Below are 20,394 nucleotides of genomic sequence, written 5' to 3' on the forward strand. Positions count from 1 at the left end.
TGCACACAGGGAAGTTTTGTCTATTCTACTGCAACAAGATTTGAGGGGTAGGGGGGGGAAATGAGCTGTGCACAGAGAGATGTGCTGCTCCAACTCCCCCTATGGATCTCTAGTCAGGAGAGGGCTAAATCATGCAGGGTTGAAACTGTTACTCCAAGTGCAACAATGACCCTTATATATGGTTCAGCACTTTGCTTTTCCCCATGGAGGACCAAAGTCCTTCATGTATAGGGCAGAAAGCTCTGGGTGACACACCAACTCTGCTCCCTGCCCTTGGTGACTCCAGCCATTAAGATCTCAGCCTGGTCTTACCTGCATTGCCCCATCTTAGTTCTATTTCTTGGTCACACTAGAGCAGACATTTTCAACCACTGTGCCGTGGCACACTGGTGTGCTTGCGAGAGGTCCACAGGCATGCCCCAGGAATTTGGGGGAAGGTAATTTATTAGTAGGGCCAAGGGGGGATGTGAGCCCCCCACTGGCAGCATGATGTGCCTTGTTAATTGTCAAAAACCTGAAGGTGTGCCTTGACCATTTTAGTTCTTTGTCAGTGTGCCGTGAGACGAAAAAGGTTGAAAGTAACTGCACTAGAGTGTGACGGGATGTTGGGAACTGGCTTTTATAGGTGGATTTGCAGAGCACTGTTAAATTTTATGGCTCCGTAACACAAGCCCAGGGAGCTTACAATCTACATTTTGACTAACAGGTTGATAAAGGAAGGGGAGGAAAGATAGACAAAGCACAAATAATAGAGAGAAGGCAAGACAAGAAGGTAAATGCAGTTACATCCTGAGTTTTGTTTCAGTTGAGGTTAAGAACTAAGATGTTGGGCCAAAAGTGAGTTTGGAGCAGTGACTTGAATGTGATGCAGGGTCAGGCTGTGGTTATTCAGAGGACCTATAGAACAGGGACAACACGCACATACATAATGGCATCTCTTCCATTATGTTCCATTATCTCTTCCAACTCTTCTCTTGCTCCTTTGCATTCCTCTGGTGCTGAACTCTAGCCGACAGCCAAGAATCCTCATGCACACTGGCTGATACTGTATCCTGATCAGCTCTACTTGAATATTCTGGATCACATTAGAGACCAAAAGATATCCTGCGGCAGGAGCGACCGCCTACTCCATCAGATGAATAAGCAGGGATTTAATTCCATTAAAGCCAGTGGGATTTCACAGAGAATTAATGTGACCTCTTGCAGTGCTGCTTTTCTTTCCAAGGTCCTACTCTGCATTCGCACTGCAATCTCAGCTCCTCAGGAGCAGTGAATTTGTCTGTCCTGGTCTGTTACATTTTTTCTGTAGCCTGCTCCAGTTAAAGAGATTAATCTGCCTGAAGCCTTCATGCTTCTACAGTCTACAATCAGCTTTGATGCCTTCCCCCCCATAGGACACAATAACTCACTTGCTGGTGAAAAAAAGATAAATTGGTCAGGGAAACTCCATGTTTTTTTCCAGGTGTTATCCTTTCTGGAGAGCCTGAGGTCCTGCTCTAAATTCTAGAGGAGTAAACAGGAACAACTTTCAGTGCTTTTATTGGGGACAGAATTAAAGCCTTTTGTTGATTTGTCCTAGTTTTGAATGCATCTGCAGGGATAGTCCCTTTGTTCTTTGTCCAAAAATTTACCCACTTCCCAGCAAGAAACAGGACACAGCTCCCAAATGTATGCCTGCCTGCTCTGTCACTCCAGTCACAGGCAAGCTTTCATCACTAGGCAAACTGAGACTAAAGCCTCAGGAAGCTTCTGGCTCTGAAAAGCACTTTCTCTGAGCAATGGAACAAAAGGATTTTCCTGTCCTGGTGCTGCCTTGGTATGCTTTTGCTAGTGAGAAACTGCAGAGAAGAAAAGAGTCCCTGAAGGGTACTCTCCAATGTTTGATGGATGTTGATACTGACACTTGTGTTACATGGTGTGTTCATTAAGTGCACAAGGGCTTAAAATACAACAGACCTGCCAACACTCCTGAGTAGGAGTCACCCAATTATAGGACTGATCTCCCTCTCATTTTCTAATCTGCTCTCAACTCTTAATTTTTTTTTTTTAAAGTGCTGGCAGTACCTACTCAGGGCATTTATGGTCAGGGCATTTATGCAGCAGGCTCCAAACTAATGCACTGGTGAGTATGGTAGCATGAACACACCTACATTAGAATGGTATTATAATTAACTCCTATAGTGCTGTTTGCCAAGCGTTCTGTTTTCCAGGTAAATGCATACAGCATTGTAGGAGGTATTGCTGCAGAGAGGAGTAGGGACTTCAAAGGAAAGAAGAAATGGAGAACTGAAGAAAGTCCTGAAACTGAAGCTCTCCTAATCCACAAGAGTTGGGAGAGAAGCAATGGATCCATGAGGCATAGAACAGGTTCAGTTAAAGACCCAAGTCCAATATGGTTTGGGTTGAGTGATCGCCATCTCCTTTGTATTCCCTCATGCTTCGATGGACTAATGTGTCCTCTTAGCGATACAGTACGTGTCCCAGATCTGAACAGGGCAGAGTAAGCTGAGCTCAGCCTTGCATTGCCTATTTTGCTTTATTTTTAACTAGAACCTTGGTAGGTTGCCAACATGCTTTAAATTTACAAAACGAGAATTTAAATGCAGGATGTCTTAAACTGTTAAGGCACAGCTCACCTGTGTTAAGTGACCTTAATCAGAGAAATGACTTTGGGCGCAATCCTATCCTGCGCTGGAACAGGCAAGCCAAGAGGTGACATCATTAAGCAGGCAAGCCAAGAACAGGTAAGCCAAGAGGCTTGCGCTGTATCCAGCGCAGGATAGTGGCTATAAGCGGCTTAGCCAGAGGCGAGCGGAAACTTATCCCCGTGCCCCTGGGTAAGGGCTGCTGGCCCCTATGGGTCTCCTTGGACTTGCGCCACCTCTTGAGGTGGCACATGTCTGAGGAGAGCAGAGCGGCTCAAAGTCGCTTTGTTCTCCCCTGGAACAGGGGTTGGGATCCCCGCCTCCCACTCCCTGCCCACTGCCCGCCCTCCTCCCGCCCAGGAACGCTAATGAGTTTCTATGTGATAACAAAGTGCTTATTTCTGGCTTAACGACGTCACTTTCTGCTTAATGACATCACCTTCTGTTCAGTGATGGGCGAAAAGCGACGTCATTAAGCAGAAAGTGACATCACTGAACGGAAAGCGACGTCACTAAGCAGAAAGTGACGTCGTTAAGCAGAAAGTGACATCACTTTCTGTTCAGTGATGTCACTTTCTGCTTAACGACGTCACTTTCCGCTTAGTGACGTCGCTTTCCGTTCAGTGACGTCACTTTCTGCTTAATGACGTCGCTTTTCGCCCAATGACGTCGCTTTCTGCTTAACGACGTCACTTTCTGTTCAGTGATGTCACTTTCTGCTTAACGACATCACTTTCCGCTTAGTGACGTCGCTTTCCGTTCAGTGACGTCACTTTCTGCTTAATGACGTCGCTTTTCGCCCAATGACGTCGCTTTCTGCTTAACGACGTCACTTTCTGTTCAGTGATGTCACTTTCTGCTTAACGACATCACTTTCTGCTTAGTGACGTCGCTTTCCGTTCAGTGACGTCACTTTCTGCTTAATGACGTCGCTTTTCGCCCAATGACGTCGCTTTCTGCTTAATGACGTCACTTTCTGTTCAGTGACGTCGCTTTCTGCTTAACGACGTCACTTTCTGCTTAGTGACGTCGCTTTCCGTTCAGTGACGTCACTTTCTGCTTAATGACGTCGCTTTCTGTTCAGTGACGTCGCTTTCTGCTTGACGACGTCACTCTCTGCCCAGTGACGTCACCCCCTGCTCGTGCACGAGGGGCTCCTGCCCTGACAGAGCCATAAGGGGCTCTGTGGGAACCCTGAGGGGCCTCTGCCCTGACAGGGACTTCCAGCAGCTGCGCCCCGCCCTCCTCCCAGGGAGCCTGGGCGCCCCTCCCCCGCTGCTGAGGGAGTCCTTCCCTCAGGCGCGCTCCGCTTTCCCCCCCCCCCGCCGCCGCGAGGCCAGCCTGCCCCGCCCTCCTCCCTCAGAAACCCTCCGCCCCGCCTCAGCAGGCTCAGCGCAACCGCCACGCCAAGGCGCGGGCGGCGCTTTTCTGAGGCAAACTCGCTCCCCCGCCCTTCGCGCGCCGCGCCCCTCCCCCTCGCCTCGCTCCTCCTCCCCCCTCCCTTCGTGTGGTTCGCCCCTCCCCCTTCCCGGCCTCTGGCGAAATATCGGCAGCCGTCGGGATCCGGGTTGTGCCGGAGTGACGTCACGCGGAGGGCGGCGGCGGCGGCGCGAGGGGAGTGGGCGGAGCTCCCCTCGCCGCCCGCTCTCAGCCAATCAGCGTCGTCCACATGCCGCGGCGGCGCGAGGGCAGCGCGAGCTGGCTCCAGATAGACGCTATTAGAGCAGCCGCCGGCGGGAGGGAGCGGAGGCTGAGGGGAGCGCAGGAGTAGTTTAGCTCCCTCACTCAATTAGCACCTCAGGCCCTTAATTAATCCAGTCAGTGGATTAATATTGAGGGGGGCATTCAGGAGCAGTGAAAAAAGAGGGGGGCAAAGGGGCAATTAATACTCCCCCCACTTAATTGATACTTCCAATTATTAATTAATCCAATTAATTATTGGATTAGTATTTAAGGGGGCATTCAGGGGGGCAATCAATTAAGGGGGCAGTAAGGAAAGAGAGAGTGTGGAAAGGGGGCAATCAATACTCCCCCTACTTAATACTTCAGATAATTAATTAGTAATCAGGAGGGGGGCCATTTAGACCAGGCCACTGTGGTGATTTTGAAACAACCCCTCCCCTTTTGAAAACTGAGGGACAGAGGAAGCCAGGGGCAGCCCCCTAAGGCTGGGAAAAAAAGGTGGGGTGCTGTTTAAACTTATAGCCCCCCTCAAATTGGGGGGCAATTGCACCCCCCCTTTTTTATGCACAGGAAAATTGTGCCACTTTGGGTGCATTGAGCAAAAGTGGGTGAAAAGAGGTTGAGTGAGACCATCTGTAGGTAAAAGGGTGCAATTTGGGGGGGAGTGTGGGGGGAGGAGGAGAAAGAAGAGGAGGGGGTTGGTTTTTATTGGCTAGTGGTAGGTGGTGCCCCCCCTTTTTTGAGGGTGTGTATGTGGGGGGGGAGGATAGAGTAGAATAAGAAAAGCCAGACCCTGTGATTCTTGAATTATTGGTGGTCTGTGGTGCCCCCCCTTTTTAAGGGTGTGTATGTGTGGGGGAGAGAGTAGAATAAGATAAAAAAAAAGCAGACCTTGTAATTCTTGAATTATTGCTATTTTTTTTTCTTTAAAGGAAAAAGCCCACAGACTTCCCTGGATCAGTCATATGGTGACACATCAGAGGAGGTGCGGGGACCCATAGGGGAGGGTGGGGGGAGAGAGAGAGAGAGGCACAGAGACAGGGTGAGTAGCCCAGGATTTTTTTTTTCCCTGCTGCTGTTCCTGTTGCTGCTACAAAGGAGGAAGAGGAAGAGAGAGAAAGAGACGGACACTGACACACATACACGAGGAGGCACCATTTGCTGCTGCTGCTGCTCCGGCTTCCTCAGCCTCAGCCATGGAGAACGGGCACACCAAGACCGTGGAGGAAGTTTTGGCTTATTTTAGTGTCAACGAGAGCACCGGCCTTAGCTTGGAGCAGGTCAAGAAGCTTAGGGAGAGATGGGGCGCCAATGGTAGGTCCCAAGCAGCAGCATCTTTTTCCTCCCTTCCTTCCTTTCTCCCCCCCCCCCTCCAGCTTAGGGGAGATGCTACTGGAATCTCCTCCTAACCCCCCACCACCACCTCCGGTCTTTATCCTGATGTGCTTCTTTCCTTGGGGCCTGCTTCAAGGCCCTAAACCTGAATGTATGTGAAGGGGGGGAACCCAAAAGCAAAAAGCCGGCATCTGCTCCAGGACCCGGAATAAAAGAAAAAAAGCGAGAGAGAAGATGGCTGACTCAGAATCCACCTCGTGGGTTTCCTTCATGCCCCAGGCTCCTGGGGCCTTTCCAGCGTGTGAGCTGTCAGCCCACTACCTTTGTGGGGGGCCAGCAGCATCTGTTACAAAAGGGGCAGTTTCTTTCCTCTGGTTTTTTTTGCCCCTTCATCATTTCCCCCTTGCTTATTTGACCTTTGTTTCCTCCATTCCTTTCTTTCGGCTTGGTCCCTTGTTCTTGTGAAACGTTGATCTTGATTCCTTCTTTTTAAAAAAAAAAATTAAGACTCCCAAAGTGTTCTGGGAAATTTTTTTTAAAAAGAATATGCAGCTTTTTGTGGGTTGCGAAATTGGCGTTCACATAAGAAACTGTAGCGTAGGGGAAGAGACAGTGGGGGAGCGACCCTGAATTACAAATAAAATAAGTCAATCTTTCTCTTTTTGGAAAATTAAGATTAAAAAAAAACCTAGATTTAAACTGTGGCCTGCTAGTGGTTGGGGGGTATTAAGAGCCTTTGACCCTGCACTATGAGTTACGTTGGTAGCAGTGATGACTTGGCTGAATTCGTAAGCTTGCTAGCTTGATGCTGAAACATGATGTAAAAGTGCCGGGAGTGTGAGGCCTGTTCTCTGTAGTGATTGAAAGAAAACCCCTTAGCTGCACAGTTGCACCTCTGTATACTGTTGCCTGAATATTTTGGTTTTATTAATATACACAAATCCCTTTAATGCCATCTTGTATAGCTGAGAAATTGTTAATATTGTGGTTTCTAATGGAGAACTGATTTATTTATTTTTCTTTGACATGCTTCTGGGGAAAAATCTTCACCTCATACAGAACTACCAGCTGAAGAAGGTAAGCAAGTTTGTGATGCTTGTGAAAGTTCTTTGTGACTTCCCACTGGTTATATTGGACAACTTAATGTCTCTTATTTTTTTTTATTTTTTATTTTTTTGCAGGAAAAACTTTACTAGAGCTTGTGATTGAACAATTTGAAGATTTATTAGTTAGAATTTTGTTGTTGGCAGCCTGTATATCTTTTGTAAGTATCTTCTTTATCTTCAATTTCTTGTTCATCTGACCTGCTGGCTACATTTTGAAGTATAGAAGTTCTTATACTGATAAGCAAAAGATGTAGAAAAATGAAACAGCCAATTTCATTTATGGGTTGAATAAAACATTTGCAACTAGATGTTTCATCTGTGAACCTTAAAACCATAACTTGCTTCCCAGCTCTAAATGCAGTTTCTCATGAGCAAGTGTAATGTTGGTGGAACATTTTCATGAAAAAGTGTGTTTTGTGTGGGGCCCCAGATTGCGTGCCAGACACAATTGGAATGTGTTGGGGGTAAACATTACCTTTTTGTGTGCGAATTTGAAGCAGCTTCTCCCGGTACTGTTGCCTGTTCACCTTGGCCCCAGGAAGAAGGTGAACTGGTCTTCTTTTTGCAGTTGATTGTTATGAAACTGACTGAGATTGCTGGGAGTCTTTTTTTGGATGCAGTGCAAACTGTAAATAGAATTTGCAATGGGGGAATATTCCAGTTGCCTTTCCTTGCTGATAATAGCAAGGTGACAGTTGTTGCTTTTGACAGTGACAGGAATGATGACAGCAGTGATGGCACCATTGTTGACCAAATTTGGTAACTGACCTTTGGGAAGCCTCTTGCAAAGCAAGGAGTTTATTTTACAGGCAGAATTGGTAGGATTCGACTGTGAAACCAGTGAACTGGGTATTTCTACTTTAAAAAAAAAAATAGCCAGGATAGGCTATTGTTTGACCCAGTATAGTATGTGATAGTGGAGACATGGCTGACATGCAACAAAGATCTAAAAAACAGGTGGGCTCCCGATGAGTTAAAAAGGCCCAAATTAATAGCTTATATTTAACAATAATAAATGTGGCATTTCACATTTAAGCAGCTGTGAGCATGGTGCAGAGGATAGAGCATGTTTGACTCTGGAGGAGACTCTGATTTGCATTGCATACTTGCTTGTCCAAGGCCACTGTGAGTATTGTGGCTGTGTGGCTATTTCACAGGCTGTTTGTGAAGACCTTTGAAATAGGGAACATAACAGTGCCTTGTGCTCTGAAAAGTGCAATAGGAAAGGGTGGGATTTGTATAACCCCATGTGCAGAGTCAAGTGGAGGTGGCAGTACTTCTGTGCATACATTGGGGTTTTTAAGATTATCTCTTTAGTTGTTCACCATTGTTCTTTGTTAGACAGTGCTGGGAGGTCCCCTTACTTCTGGAGCAGCTTTTCAGGAGGTGTATGAGGATCTGTAGTGGGAAGGGGAGAGCTTCAGAAAGCCCAGTACCACATACAGAAGCTCTGGCTCATGTGCAGAACTTCCCGGGGAGAGCTAGAGGTGGTTGCCTCTGATCTGTGTGGCAGAGTTTCTTAAAAAATTCACCGTATATTTCATACCACAAAAAAGTGGGCAGCACAAACACATTTTGTAGGCTTGTCTTACTGTTGGCAAATGAATTTTGGCAGTGGGGGTATTTAAAAAAAGAAGGGGAGGTGAGGGTAGGGTTATTCCGTGTGCTATTATGCAGTGTAGTATGTAGCTGATTCTGTGCCAATGAGGGTTTCGAATATCATGACACTGGCATGCTGTTTCAAAGAAGAGGGGCTTCAGTTCTGGAATGTGTGCATGGCTGCGGCCAGCCCAAGGTTGGCACTGATTGTGCTTGTGGAGACAGGTGTCTTAGTCATTCAGGGTTTTTTCCTTAAGAAGGTGAGCTGTGGGTGGCAATACCAGTTCTGAGTGAGCGAGCATTTTATTGGTAAGACTGAGACGTGGTTCACATGTTTTGGACTATTTACTAGAGAATAGTAGGAAGTGTATGGCCAGTCAAAAGTGCATTTGTAACTGCAAAGTAATGGGGAATATCAGTATTATTGCTTCGATGGGGCTAAGGGCCCAATCCTATCCAACTTTCCAGTGCCAGTGCAACAGCAGTGCAGCCCTGAGGAAAGGGAACAAATGTTCCCTTACCTGGAGGAGGCCTCTGTGACTGGCACGGCTCATTGGCACGGCTGCACCAGTGCTGGAAAATTGGATAGGTTTTGGTCCTAAGTTATTCAAAAACCTGGCTTTGCAGCTGGATTATTAATGGCTTCCCCCACCAAGAAATTATTTCCCTTTCCTCAAAAGTGCTGGATTTGCATGGATTTAAAGGATGATGTGTTACCTGTGTTTATAACAGCTCTTGGAATGCTCAACAGTTGTAGATTCTGGAAGCACTTGCTGTTTGTTCCAGTTTTGTGCTATGCAAGCATGTTCATGTTATGTCATCAGAAGACCTGCACACATAAGTTAACATGAATTAAATTGCTTGAACCTGAAGGCTGTTTGCCACATCATGTAGTATTCCCAGCACTCATCGTGGCTTGGATTAGGGTTTGCCCAGAAGTTGCTTTCCTAAAAGAGTTCCTTGAAAGAAAGCTAGTGAGTGTATTTCTATGATAAATCTAGAAAGTGTTAATTTCATAGTCACAACACACAAAAGTTTATCATTTGGCATCCCAAGTGTAAACTAAATTTATTCAAGTTACTGGTATGGTCATTGGGTTTAATTTTGTTTTGATGGCAACCCCTATATTGTGCTCATTGGTTGTATTTGTGGAGTGGCACTCTGGTTTGTTTTTGACTGCTTTTTTGGAGAACAGAACTAATTCTTGAATCATTACTGTTAAGCGACAGCAGTTGCTTTAGCTAACATTGCAAATCGGTTTTATAATATCCTCATCTTCAGTTTTGCAAAACAGAATGTGTTTAGACTTGCTCTGAAGGCTTGGATTTTAACAGTTTCTAGCCTGTAGACTTCATGACTGGACAAAGCTGTGAAACTTGAATGGGTTTGATGAAATGGTGATGTCTGTTACGCCTGCCGGTTTGTGTCAAAGTGTTCAAGGTACAGAAAAAGAGCAAAAGTTCTAGAGCTCATGTAAAGAAATTTTATTTATTTTTCCCTAATGTAGTACGTAAGTGTTGAAGCAATTGGGAATCCTAATGTTGGAGTGGAGCAGAACATGGAAATAGCCCTGGTTGTGAATGGTAACATGTCGTTCAGTGAATCCATTCCCCCTAGACTGAGTTCTTGAAGGATGATGATGATGAACTTCTGAAATCCACTAACAAAGAGGCCAAAGGATGTTTAAAAGGACAAGCAGTTGAGAATGAGCTAATGCAAAAATGGTCTGGCTTCTAAGGTTTGCATAGGATTGAGAAACCTCAGAGGAGTAAAAGAGTGCATGTGTCATGTTTGGCATTTATAATATGCATGTATTATAATGCATGGAGAAGTATTCTACTTTTCATGTTCATATCTGGGTCCATAAGTTTAAGATACATCACCACTTTCCTCCCCAGATGTGTTTGATACATGTCTTTGGTTACGTACCATAAGAACAGCCCCACTGGATCAGGCCATAGGCCCATCTAGTCCAGCTTCCTGTATCTCACAGCGGCCACACCAAATGCCCCAGGGAGCACACCTGATAGCAAGAGACCTGCATCCTGGTGCCCTTCCTTGCATCTGGCATTCGGACGTAGCCCACTTCTAAAATCAGGAGGCTGCACATGCACATCATGGCTTGTAACCCGTAATGGATTTTTTCCCCCAGAAACTTGTCCAATCCCCTTTTAAAGGCGCCCAGGACAGACGCAGTCACCACATCCTGTGGCAAGAAGTTCCACAGACCAACCACACGCTGTGTAAAGAAATATTTTCTGTTGTCTATCCTAACTCTCCCAACACTCAATTTTAGTGGATGTCCCCTGGTTCTGGTGTTATGTGAGAGTATAAAGAACATCTCTCTATCCACTCTATCCTTCTTATGCATAACTTTGTCAATCATGTCCCCCCTCAAGCGTCTCTTTTCTAGACTGAAGAGGCCCAAACGCCGTAGCCTTTCCTCATAAGGAAGGTGCCCCAGCCCAGCAATCATCTTAGTTGCCCTCTTTTGCACCTTTTCCATTTCCACTATATCCTTTTTGAGATGCAGCGACCAGAACTGGACACAATACTCCAGGTGTGGCCTTACCATAGATTTGTACAACGGCGTTACATTATTTTGCATCTTTCACATTAAAGTGATAAACTATAGCATGTGTGCCAAGAGATTAGGGTAGATAAGCAGTTACTACTGGTTTGAACTTAAATACCTTTAAAGTTTTATATGCTTGATACTTGTAAATCTTATTAAATCGAGAGTAAGAACCACTGCCCTGTGGACATGGATATAAGAAACCCCATGGAAATGGAATGTAATTCTGCTTTGTCAGGCCTAAATTACAGAGAAGGGGGAAAAAGATTTTAAATTGTGTCCTTGATTGTGCAATGGGTGCTCTAACAAATGAGATTGTAAATATTTCCCCTAATAATATGTTGGGTTCCCTGGCAGGCATATTATCTTATGAGCCAGCATGTTGTGGTGGTTAGTGTCTGACTGGGATTGGGAAGAGCAGGTTCAAATGCCTGCTCAGCCATGATCCTTCCTGGTTGACCTTGGACCAGTCAGTCTCTCGGCTTACCTTGCTTTGCTCACATGGATGCTGTGAGAATAAAAAGGGGTGGAATTAGGAGGGAGAACCATGTATACCATGCTGAGCTCCTTGGAAGGCCAGAATAAAAAAAATGGATATTTGTAGTATGAACATATGAAGCTGTTTTGAGCTGATGACTGGTGTCTTTTGTCTAGTATTATCTACTCTTGACTGGCAGTGACTTTTGAAGCCCTTGGGAGTAATAGCCCTTCTAGCCATGATACTAAAACTGAAGGTGCTGGGGAGTGGGTGAGTCTGAACCTGAGATGTTACACACCAAAAACATGTGCTCTGCTGTTGTTGGGAAGCTCTCTTGCTAACATCAGACCAGGAAGTTCTTGCCTCTTGTCTTGGTTGCAGTTTGAAAAATGAGGCATTAATTTTATTCTTGAGAAAAATGTCCTGCTGTGCTTCCAGGAGTGACCATGACATTGTTATGGGCAGGGCAGTTTAGTATATGCAGTTGTCATCTTGGTACAGGAGAATAACAGATGCAACATAGATAAGGTTAAGTTATTGGAACACGAGAGATCATCTTACTTGTATCTTGTTTTACAAAGCGTAATGCTCGGTACTTCATGCTAAGCATTCAGACACAGTGTTCTCACTTTGGCATTTTCTGGCACCTGTGTACTGACATACAATTGCCGTATGTGTATCTTGATGATGCTTCTTACACTGAATTTAGCACAGTTCAGGAATTATACATGTAACCCAAATTCTGATTCTTTTAGTCAACAAATCAGCAGCTTCCCCCCTTCTTTAATAACTGCAAAGAAAACCCTGATCTTGGACATATCAGAACTTTTTTTCAGCTTTTAAATGAAATACGATTCTCTAGTTGGAAGTGGCCACTGTTGAACATGGGTGTCAGAAACCAGGTGCTTGGTTTCCCTTTTGAGGACATGGAATTGATCTTACATGTGACCTTATTAAAAGGCAGAGGAGAGTTTTGGTCTGTCAGTGTGCTGCTTTAGACAGTCGCTTTATGTCTAGTAGCATCTCTTGACAGCTCCTTGGGAACATTTTCATTCTCAATTTGCCTTTAAAAGGCATTTTGAAGTAGAATTCTTATTTACTTAATTTATAACCTGCCTTCTGACCAAGAGCGTTCTGAAGAAATGCTGGTCATGTTCTCGGTTGACAGACATGTAATGTAAATGAAAATCATGTTTAAATTATTGCTTGCAAAAGTTTATGCATCTGAGGACTCAACTGTCAGTCTGCAGCTTGCTTAGCAAAGTAACCAACCAGGTACCTCAAACTGACTGTCTGTGGCAGCTGTGAAGTGTAAGAAGAGTATTCTTGGATTTCAGTGGTGCTCCTAACCAGGTTAAAATGGTTTAGTATGGCTGTGGAATATGTCACCTTGGTAAGATGCCTTCATTAGCTAGTTGTATGTCTTTCAGATGCCCTTGAGTTTCTCCTCTGCAAGAGTCAGAATTATAGTAAACAGTTCCTATGTACAGAATGGGAAGGAGGGCATATCTAAGAGATGGTTGCGGTCTGTTGAACTATTGTAACTTTTCAGCTTTCTTTGGGCAACTTTAATTTATCTGTGGCAGTTGGTATGGCGTGTGAGTTCATTCTGAATCATGAGGAGAGCTGAAAGTGATGTTTGGCAATTCCCCTAGCCTAAGGATAAATTATGTGTATGGAATCATGTGTTGTGAAGACCACTGCAAAAGAATATTTTATATGTTTAATTCTAAATGAAACATGGTAAATTAGACTGCCATTGTAAGTATCTAAGAGACTAGGTGGCACTCTGGAGAAGTTGGGAGGGGAAGAGATAGAATTTTTAAGGTACTGTAAAATCCCATAAAATGTACCAAACATGCAGAATTCTAATATTTAGTAGAAAAAAAACCTATAGTCACATGGGACACATAGCCACAGATGAGGTCTGTTTAGACTTGGGTGGAATACATTCTACTTGCCTCTTAAATAACACGGGCAGCCCAGTCCTAAGCTGCTCTGGTGCCCAGAGGAGCATCAGCACTGAAATGGCCGCCACTGCATCCTTTGGGGCCAGGGCAGGCACTGGAGTCTCCTCAGCAGTAAGGGAATGTTTGTTCACTTGCCCTGGATAAAAACACTGTAACCCCAATGGGTCTCCTCAAAGCTGCACCAGCTATTTTGCTGGTGCAGAACTGAGGGGGCCAATTTGGGCTTTCCAGCCTGGGGAGGAGCACAGGATACGGCGGCAGACCCTCTCTAGGCCCGATCCCCCCCGGCCCGCCCTCACCCTACCCAGTTCTGCCTCTTCCTTGAAAAGCCTCACCGCCAACCAGGACATACCACAGAGCCACTCTAGCATCATCATCTCGGTGCTGAGGCCCAGCGGATTTGCTGCCGGTGCAGAAGTGCCTTGTAGCACTTTTGCAACAGCGGTTGCTAGGGCAGTGTGGCAGTCGGCAGTGCTGGCCCAGCAGAGGATCGAGCCCTTAATTCTTATTCATAGCAACCAGCTTCTTCCCCCCCCCCCAGTAGATTTGTGGGCATGTATTTATCAAGTTCTTGTGTGTTTAATAGGTAGTCCTTAGATGTAGCATTGTTATGTTACTATCCATTATTCAATATTGATTGTTCTTACTCACACGTACAGAAATTTGATCAATCTAATCAAGATCTTGATCGCAGAGGTTAAATTTCTAAGTTAATACAAGTGCTTTTGGTGAAATGTTATTTCTGGTAACACAAGAAGTAACCAGTCTTCAGCTGTGACTGCATAAACGGTGGTGGTACAGAGAGCGTGAGAGAGGGAGGTATGCGGGCTGGGTGGCACCAGCTGTACAAGCAGGAGCAGTGTGACCCCATCGGAAGTTGCCTGCGATGGTACTCGGCAGTGACATTGCTTCTGAACACTGGGCAGCATGTGGGCATGGGCAGGAGTGGAGGGGCTCCAGCTGCCAGCACGTTTGCTGGGTGGCTGGTGTCATCCATTAAAAAGGGGGGTAGAAAGAACAGGGGGTGGCAAACAAGGTGAGGATACAAGACAGGCAGAGACTGAGAGAGAGAGACTGAGGTGCAGGCAGAGATGGAGGGAAGGAGCATGAGGCCAGGTGACAGGCAAACAGGCACTGCTAGAGGTAAAATGGAAGGGTGGTAGCCAGATGGGGCACCAAGAAGAAAAGTGGAGAGAATGCCTGCCTCTGGGAGGGGACACAACCAAAATACCCTGCCACAGGGGGGTAGACAAGCAGGAAACCCTCCTTGGGCCCCATCCTACCTCAAAGCCTTTCAGGGGGCTTGGGGTGCGGTCTGGCCATCCTCTCCAGGACCCGAGGTAGGACCTATAGGCGGCCTCTGCCACCCAGTTGGGTGGATTCAGCAGTTAGGTGCACTGTCAACTAAGTAAGAAGTGGGATTGATTTTTTTTTTTTTAAATTCTAAGGGCCTAAACAAAAGCATGTAAGTAAATCTTCAGAATCTTAACAATATATATTGACTTTGGTAATGTCAATGAGAGAGATTGTTATGGTTTACACTGAAACATGGTCTGTGGACAGACATAAAAAAATCACTTGGGTGGCGTTGGTTCCATTGGTAGATGCTGTCGAGGTAACTTAATAGGAGTATATTGCATTTCAATATTAGGGTGGTAAGTGTCTGTTTCCGTCTGCTTCATAGCTGTATCATTGGAGCTCCATCAAGTGGCAGTGATAAGCTGTGGTTGCTGCCATTTCAAGAACCTTGAATGACATTTTGTGGTGGAATCTGGTGGTCTTTGTCCTCTGGCTCACTCTACTGCAAAACTCTGCTTTGCCCATGAATGGGACAGCCACAAGAAATGGTAAAAATATCTTGTGTGATACTTGACTTGTCTATCCTAGTTGTTTGTGCTGGCTGAGTAGGAAGCAGTTAGAGGGGTTATGACCTGTTATGACCAGAGTATTGATACGTTGAATTGCAGGTTCTAAAACACTGAAGACAGTGACAGAACCTGTATTTGCAGTAGTGCATATTTAAGGTTGTCACTAGAATTTTCTCCATCATTTAAGATCTAACATGCTTTCTTATCAACTCTAGAGGTTTCCTTCTCTGTGTTCATTGCCCTCATCTTCCTATTCCTGTGATAATTCGGGGACAGCTGTTGTAAAGCCACGTTGGAAACTGTTCTCTTCCTGCTTTTTCCTGTTTTAACTTTAGAAGAGGAGTCTGGTTAGCAGCATTTTATTGACTGGCTTCCAGCACTGATGACTTCAGCATTATTAAAGTAGCTGCTTTGTACTTCCTGTTGCTCAATATGTTGAATATGTTTGCAGCTACTTTCCTCATTAATCATTGCAGAGCTTGATGTAGACTTTCAAGTGACTATAGATTACTCATATGTACTTTTGAATTGACTGAAGTTGGTGAAGGAAATTTTGGCTATGGTCCAGAGCACCCCCGCTTGATGCGGTTGCTTGAGTACACACAGGAAGCTTGTGTCTCTTTCGCATGACAGGAGCACCTAATAGTGGATTGGAGGCAGCTTCTGAGTTTCTGGGATGACTTCTCAGGCAGCACTGGGATTGCTTTTGGGAAAGATGTGAGAGGGCCCTCAGAAGCCTTTTGATCAAGGCTGTCATCTATTTAAGTTAAGCAAGTTTTTGTTTTGGGACCGTTAGTGATACTGAGTCAGGGAACTGTGGGAGAGCCACTGCCAGCGCTCAGGGAACTGCTTGTGTTCAGGAAAATGCTTGAATACAAGACTGCATGTACCACAGATGGTGTAAATCTAGAAAGGAGTTCTTATTAAGTTCATGGGCAGTGTTGCTCAAGTCTTTAAGCCATGGATTAAAACACATTTTAGGATCCAGTCCCAGCGTTTCACTTTCAACTGTGAAAAGCATCTTCAGGGGTTGTAAAGAATTTGTATCCTCCTTGCCTTCCTGGGCAACGTTTATGTAAGTTACACCAGACGTTAGTAAACTTTTTAGTGTCAATCATGAATGGCTAATTGCTGTCTTACAAACTGAATCTGGGCCCTGGGAGGCCTGCTGTATATTCAGTGTATGGCTAAAAAGTTGCTGTAATTTTGCAAAGGGAAAAATGGTTCATCGCATAAATACTCCGCGCCTTACTACTGCATTTCTTTGGATTTTGTATATACTACCATGTATGTATCTTAAGTGCATGTGCCCCATAACTGTGAAGATCTTATGCTAGAGAACTCCTGGTTTCCCCTGGCAAAGTGGCGGTTTGTGCTGCTTGCAACCATCGACCGCTGTCTGGAGAATAGAGTTGCTCAAGATCACCAACTTGCATAATATCTGGTTTTAAGGGTTAAGTATGTGTTGGGGGTAGGATGGGATCCAGCAGCAGATTGCAGTGACGGTATACAACCTGATCTACTTGTAGGTAAACACAATTGTGAATAGTTCTCAAAATACCAAACTTAGACTAAGCAAGTGTCAACTCAGATCATGCACTGTATTAAAGCAGAACCTTGCTTCAAAGATATTACCAGGAATTCTGTCTCCCAACTTAATTTTGAAGAAAAACCCCTCCAATTGCTGTGTGCAATTAGGCAGGGTAGCTAGTTATGTGTTTGATGCACTTGTGTTTATCTGACCCTGTCCAGGCACAGTCAAATGTAGTGAAGTATTTTAAAAACAAATGCTAAGATTGTAGCTTGCTCAAGTCTCAGATGTGTAAATTGCTTTCAAGCAAAACGCCATTCGGAACAGGTGAGGGAGTTTTCTGTGAAATGGAATTTGCTGTCAGCTTCTAAGGTGTGGCGTGAGTGAGTCAGTGGACTTTTTGAAATGGTGTAATAATATCTAATTACCTATGAGTCAATATAGCTTAAATTGAAGTGATTTTTGTAGCATTTTATAGAAAACTTACAGGTGTCATGTGCAGCTGACCAACTTTTTGATCTCTCTCTTTCAGGTTTTGGCTTGGTTTGAAGAAGGTGAAGAAACTATCACAGCCTTTGTAGAGCCTTTTGTAATCTTACTCATATTAGTAGCCAATGCAATTGTGGGTGTGTGGCAGGTAAGCATATACTTTTGTAACCCTAAGAACCTTAAGAAGATTGTTGCAATAAGAGTGCAGATTTGGGTTTTAAACTGCTTCAGAAGTTACATATATATTTTAAATGACCAGAAAATAGATTAAAGATGTGGGATCTTCAAAGTACCCTAAAGGAGGTGTTTCAGATTGTCCTTCCATCATAAAATTATGCCTTGCAGCTCTTTAAGGAGGGGTCTGTGCAAATAGACCAGGATCCAAAGAACCATGTTAACTAATACATCTAACTAATAATTGCGTAGTACAATGCACTGAAGGACTCTTTGTGTTGCAGCAGTCATTGTGAGTCATTCCCTCCCCCCAAAGTTGTCCAGTAAATTACTTTGAAGTAGCATTTTGTGGTGGTTGATGTCCGAAAGAAATTGAAGTAGGGCACTTGACTATCAAAAATTAACCAATTATGTGTGTTCAGGAAGGATGCTGCACTTCAGATAATTTCAAACAAATTTGGTACTTGGGGGAGTGAAAAGACAGCAATGATGTTCAGCCTTACAGTAGTTTTTCCTTATACAAAATTTAAATGCATGTTAAAGTTTCACTGAATACATCCAAGTCTTGGACTCACCTAATCACTACTTTAGCATATAGCCAGAAACTCTTTGTAAATTCTTAAAATTGAATTCAGCTCACACTCTTGTATTAAGGTTGACATCGAAACATAGATACTATAGTGCCGTCCCTTAAAGGATGGTCAGGATCATGTGTCTTGCTGTGATTTCAAATGGCAGATCTGATGGGTTGGCCTTAAATATGCATTGTAAACTGAACGTGGTTTTGCTCAGCGAAGTACAGAATTGAGGGTTTTTCAGCTAGGATGGCTTGGGTCAATTCAGTCATATTATAGCTGTTGCCTTACACCAAAATCTGCTTGACTGTTTTGCTTATATTGTGTCCAAAATGTGTGTTCATTCTGCTAGATGGGTGCTATCAAAACAGCAGCTATCATAAGTAGGTTGAAAATTGACAGTACAAAACTTGAGGGAGGGACTACTGACTATGTTTTATTACTGATGTGTGCTTTCATTCTTTGTCTCATTTTCTGATCATACATTTTTGCCTTTGTAATACAGGTTAAAATGTCAGGCTAGGACTTTGGTTCAGTTCACTGCTCCACCACGAAGCTCACTGGTTTGCTGTGAGCATTAAAAACAAGCGACAGAATAGTGTGTGCTGAGCTGAGCTTCTTGAAGGAAGGGCAGGATAAACAGTAAACCCAATAGATCTCACTGAATAGAATATATGTGGCTGTAGGATCTGCTCTTAATCTGAACACTAGCAAATAGTGTTTCCTTCTTGGTTACGAGTGTAATCTTGCAAGGAATTGAGGTTTTTCAGTGCCCTTTGAGTAACTCATCTCTGCTGTTAAGTGCACTTTAAAATATGTGGTCATGCATTATATTATTTCAAGAAATCAAAAGAATCCTGTTCGAACCTGTTTGTGTGGAAATCAGCCTTAGCCCCAGTGCCTGAATTGCATTGACCTGGTCCCCTATGTAGTAGTAATGAGTTTATTTCCACAGGCAGCATTTTGCATGCAGTAGCCCTGCAATCCCTACACCCTGGCATCTTGTGATGAGTTGAGAGTATGCTGTCACTACTATTCAAGAGAAACCTTGGAGCTTAGAAATATGTTAAAAGAAATGGGAGCGGAGAGTTGTTTCTGAATGTATGGTGGAATGGGAGTGCCTGACGGTACCATGGTAACATAAATATTGATGTCAGTCTTAAGAAGCTATAAGTATAGAATTGCTGCCAAGAAGGAGCTGCCAGAATCTGACTAATAAGTTTGAATAGATAGCGTTGCTTTTGCTTGAGTTCAAGCAGCTGAGCTGTTCTAGTCTCTTATTGGATTTTACTAGGTTTTAATTTTACAATTTTCATATGCAACAGCTTATAGCTGCCAGAAACCCTCTTCATCTCTCTTGCCCCCTGCCAAAAGCAATGGACACAAGATTTTCAGTGGCTGATGGTAGGCTAGGGTTGCATCTAGTCTGCATGCTGGTGTTCAAACTGATTTGATGAGTTGTTCAAATTGGGCAACCTATGGTTAGTGGTAACTATGTTTTCGCTCAGAAATTGATTGCCTTGAATCAGGAAGCAGAATTCTGCAGAATTCTGCAGCACGTTCCTAGTAGCCAACCTGTGTTGGGCTACCAAGTCCGAATCGGCCCTGTGTGTGTTTACAAATTGTATAATTGGCTACTGGATCATCTCTTGGAATGCACAAGGCTAACAGTTGTGAATGCACAGCGAGTGCTGTAAACTGTAGAATGTATATAAGTTAATCTGGAGCAGGAAGTTTGAATAGGATGTCCCTGTAGTACAGGGACTACACTTACTTTATACTGTCCTCTCTCATGCCCTCACAGATGGAATGTTAAAAATAGTCATTCAGAAAATGTTCTTCTGGAATTTATCTATTTAAAGTTGGTCCATCTGGGTGACTGAATGCTGCAAGTAGTCTCTTGTTGGGATTCAGAGTAGGCACTGTGAAAGGAGACAAATATAACTCTTTTGCCCCACATTCCATCAGGACATAAAATTTGCTAACTCTTTGGTTGCTGGAAAAGCTGAAATGGCAGTTGGTTTTCAGCACCTATTTTCAGAAGAAGTTTCAGAAACATCTCAAGAACCTTGAAGCTCTTGAGTAGAACGTTTTTTTGGGTTTTTTTTTACTGCAATGGAGCAATACGATGAATTGTTTTAAAGGTGGTAACTGACATGTCTGGGTCAGGAACATTGTGATTCATGAACGACTGTTCAACGTCTTTCATAGCTGAAGAACTTTTGAAAGTCTGCTGGCTTTCTCTCAGCTATGCCTTTGTGTGAGATGCATGACTTGAAAAAGAATGTACCTTGCTTCTTCTGCATTATAAGGAGCAGAAGCCTGAGTGAGAGACACTTCCAGCAGTGTTTATTAGCCGGTATTGT

At 44.2% G+C, this 20,394-nt stretch overlaps 1 protein-coding gene across 2 annotated transcripts in view; it reads left to right on the forward strand.

The window, feature by feature from the left end:
* Window positions 1-5,034: 5,034 nt before the first annotated feature.
* Window positions 5,035-20,394, forward strand: part of ATP2A2 (ATPase sarcoplasmic/endoplasmic reticulum Ca2+ transporting 2) — a 44,614-nt gene continuing 29,254 nt past the window's right edge. The window contains exons 1-4 of one of the 2 annotated variants that reach the window (XM_066609978.1): window positions 5,035-5,642; window positions 6,723-6,740; window positions 6,845-6,927; window positions 17,323-17,427. In XM_066609978.1, coding sequence (XP_066466075.1) covers window positions 5,525-5,642; window positions 6,723-6,740; window positions 6,845-6,927; window positions 17,323-17,427 — 324 coding nt within the window. In that variant the 5' untranslated portion in view covers window positions 5,035-5,524. The remainder of the gene's footprint in view (window positions 5,643-6,722; window positions 6,741-6,844; window positions 6,928-17,322; window positions 17,428-20,394) is intronic. The other variant, XM_066609979.1, reaches the window with a different exon arrangement.

The sequence above is a fragment of the Tiliqua scincoides genome, chromosome 14 (genome assembly GCF_035046505.1).
Source record: "Tiliqua scincoides isolate rTilSci1 chromosome 14, rTilSci1.hap2, whole genome shotgun sequence".
Taxonomy (NCBI): Eukaryota; Metazoa; Chordata; class Lepidosauria; order Squamata; family Scincidae; genus Tiliqua; species Tiliqua scincoides.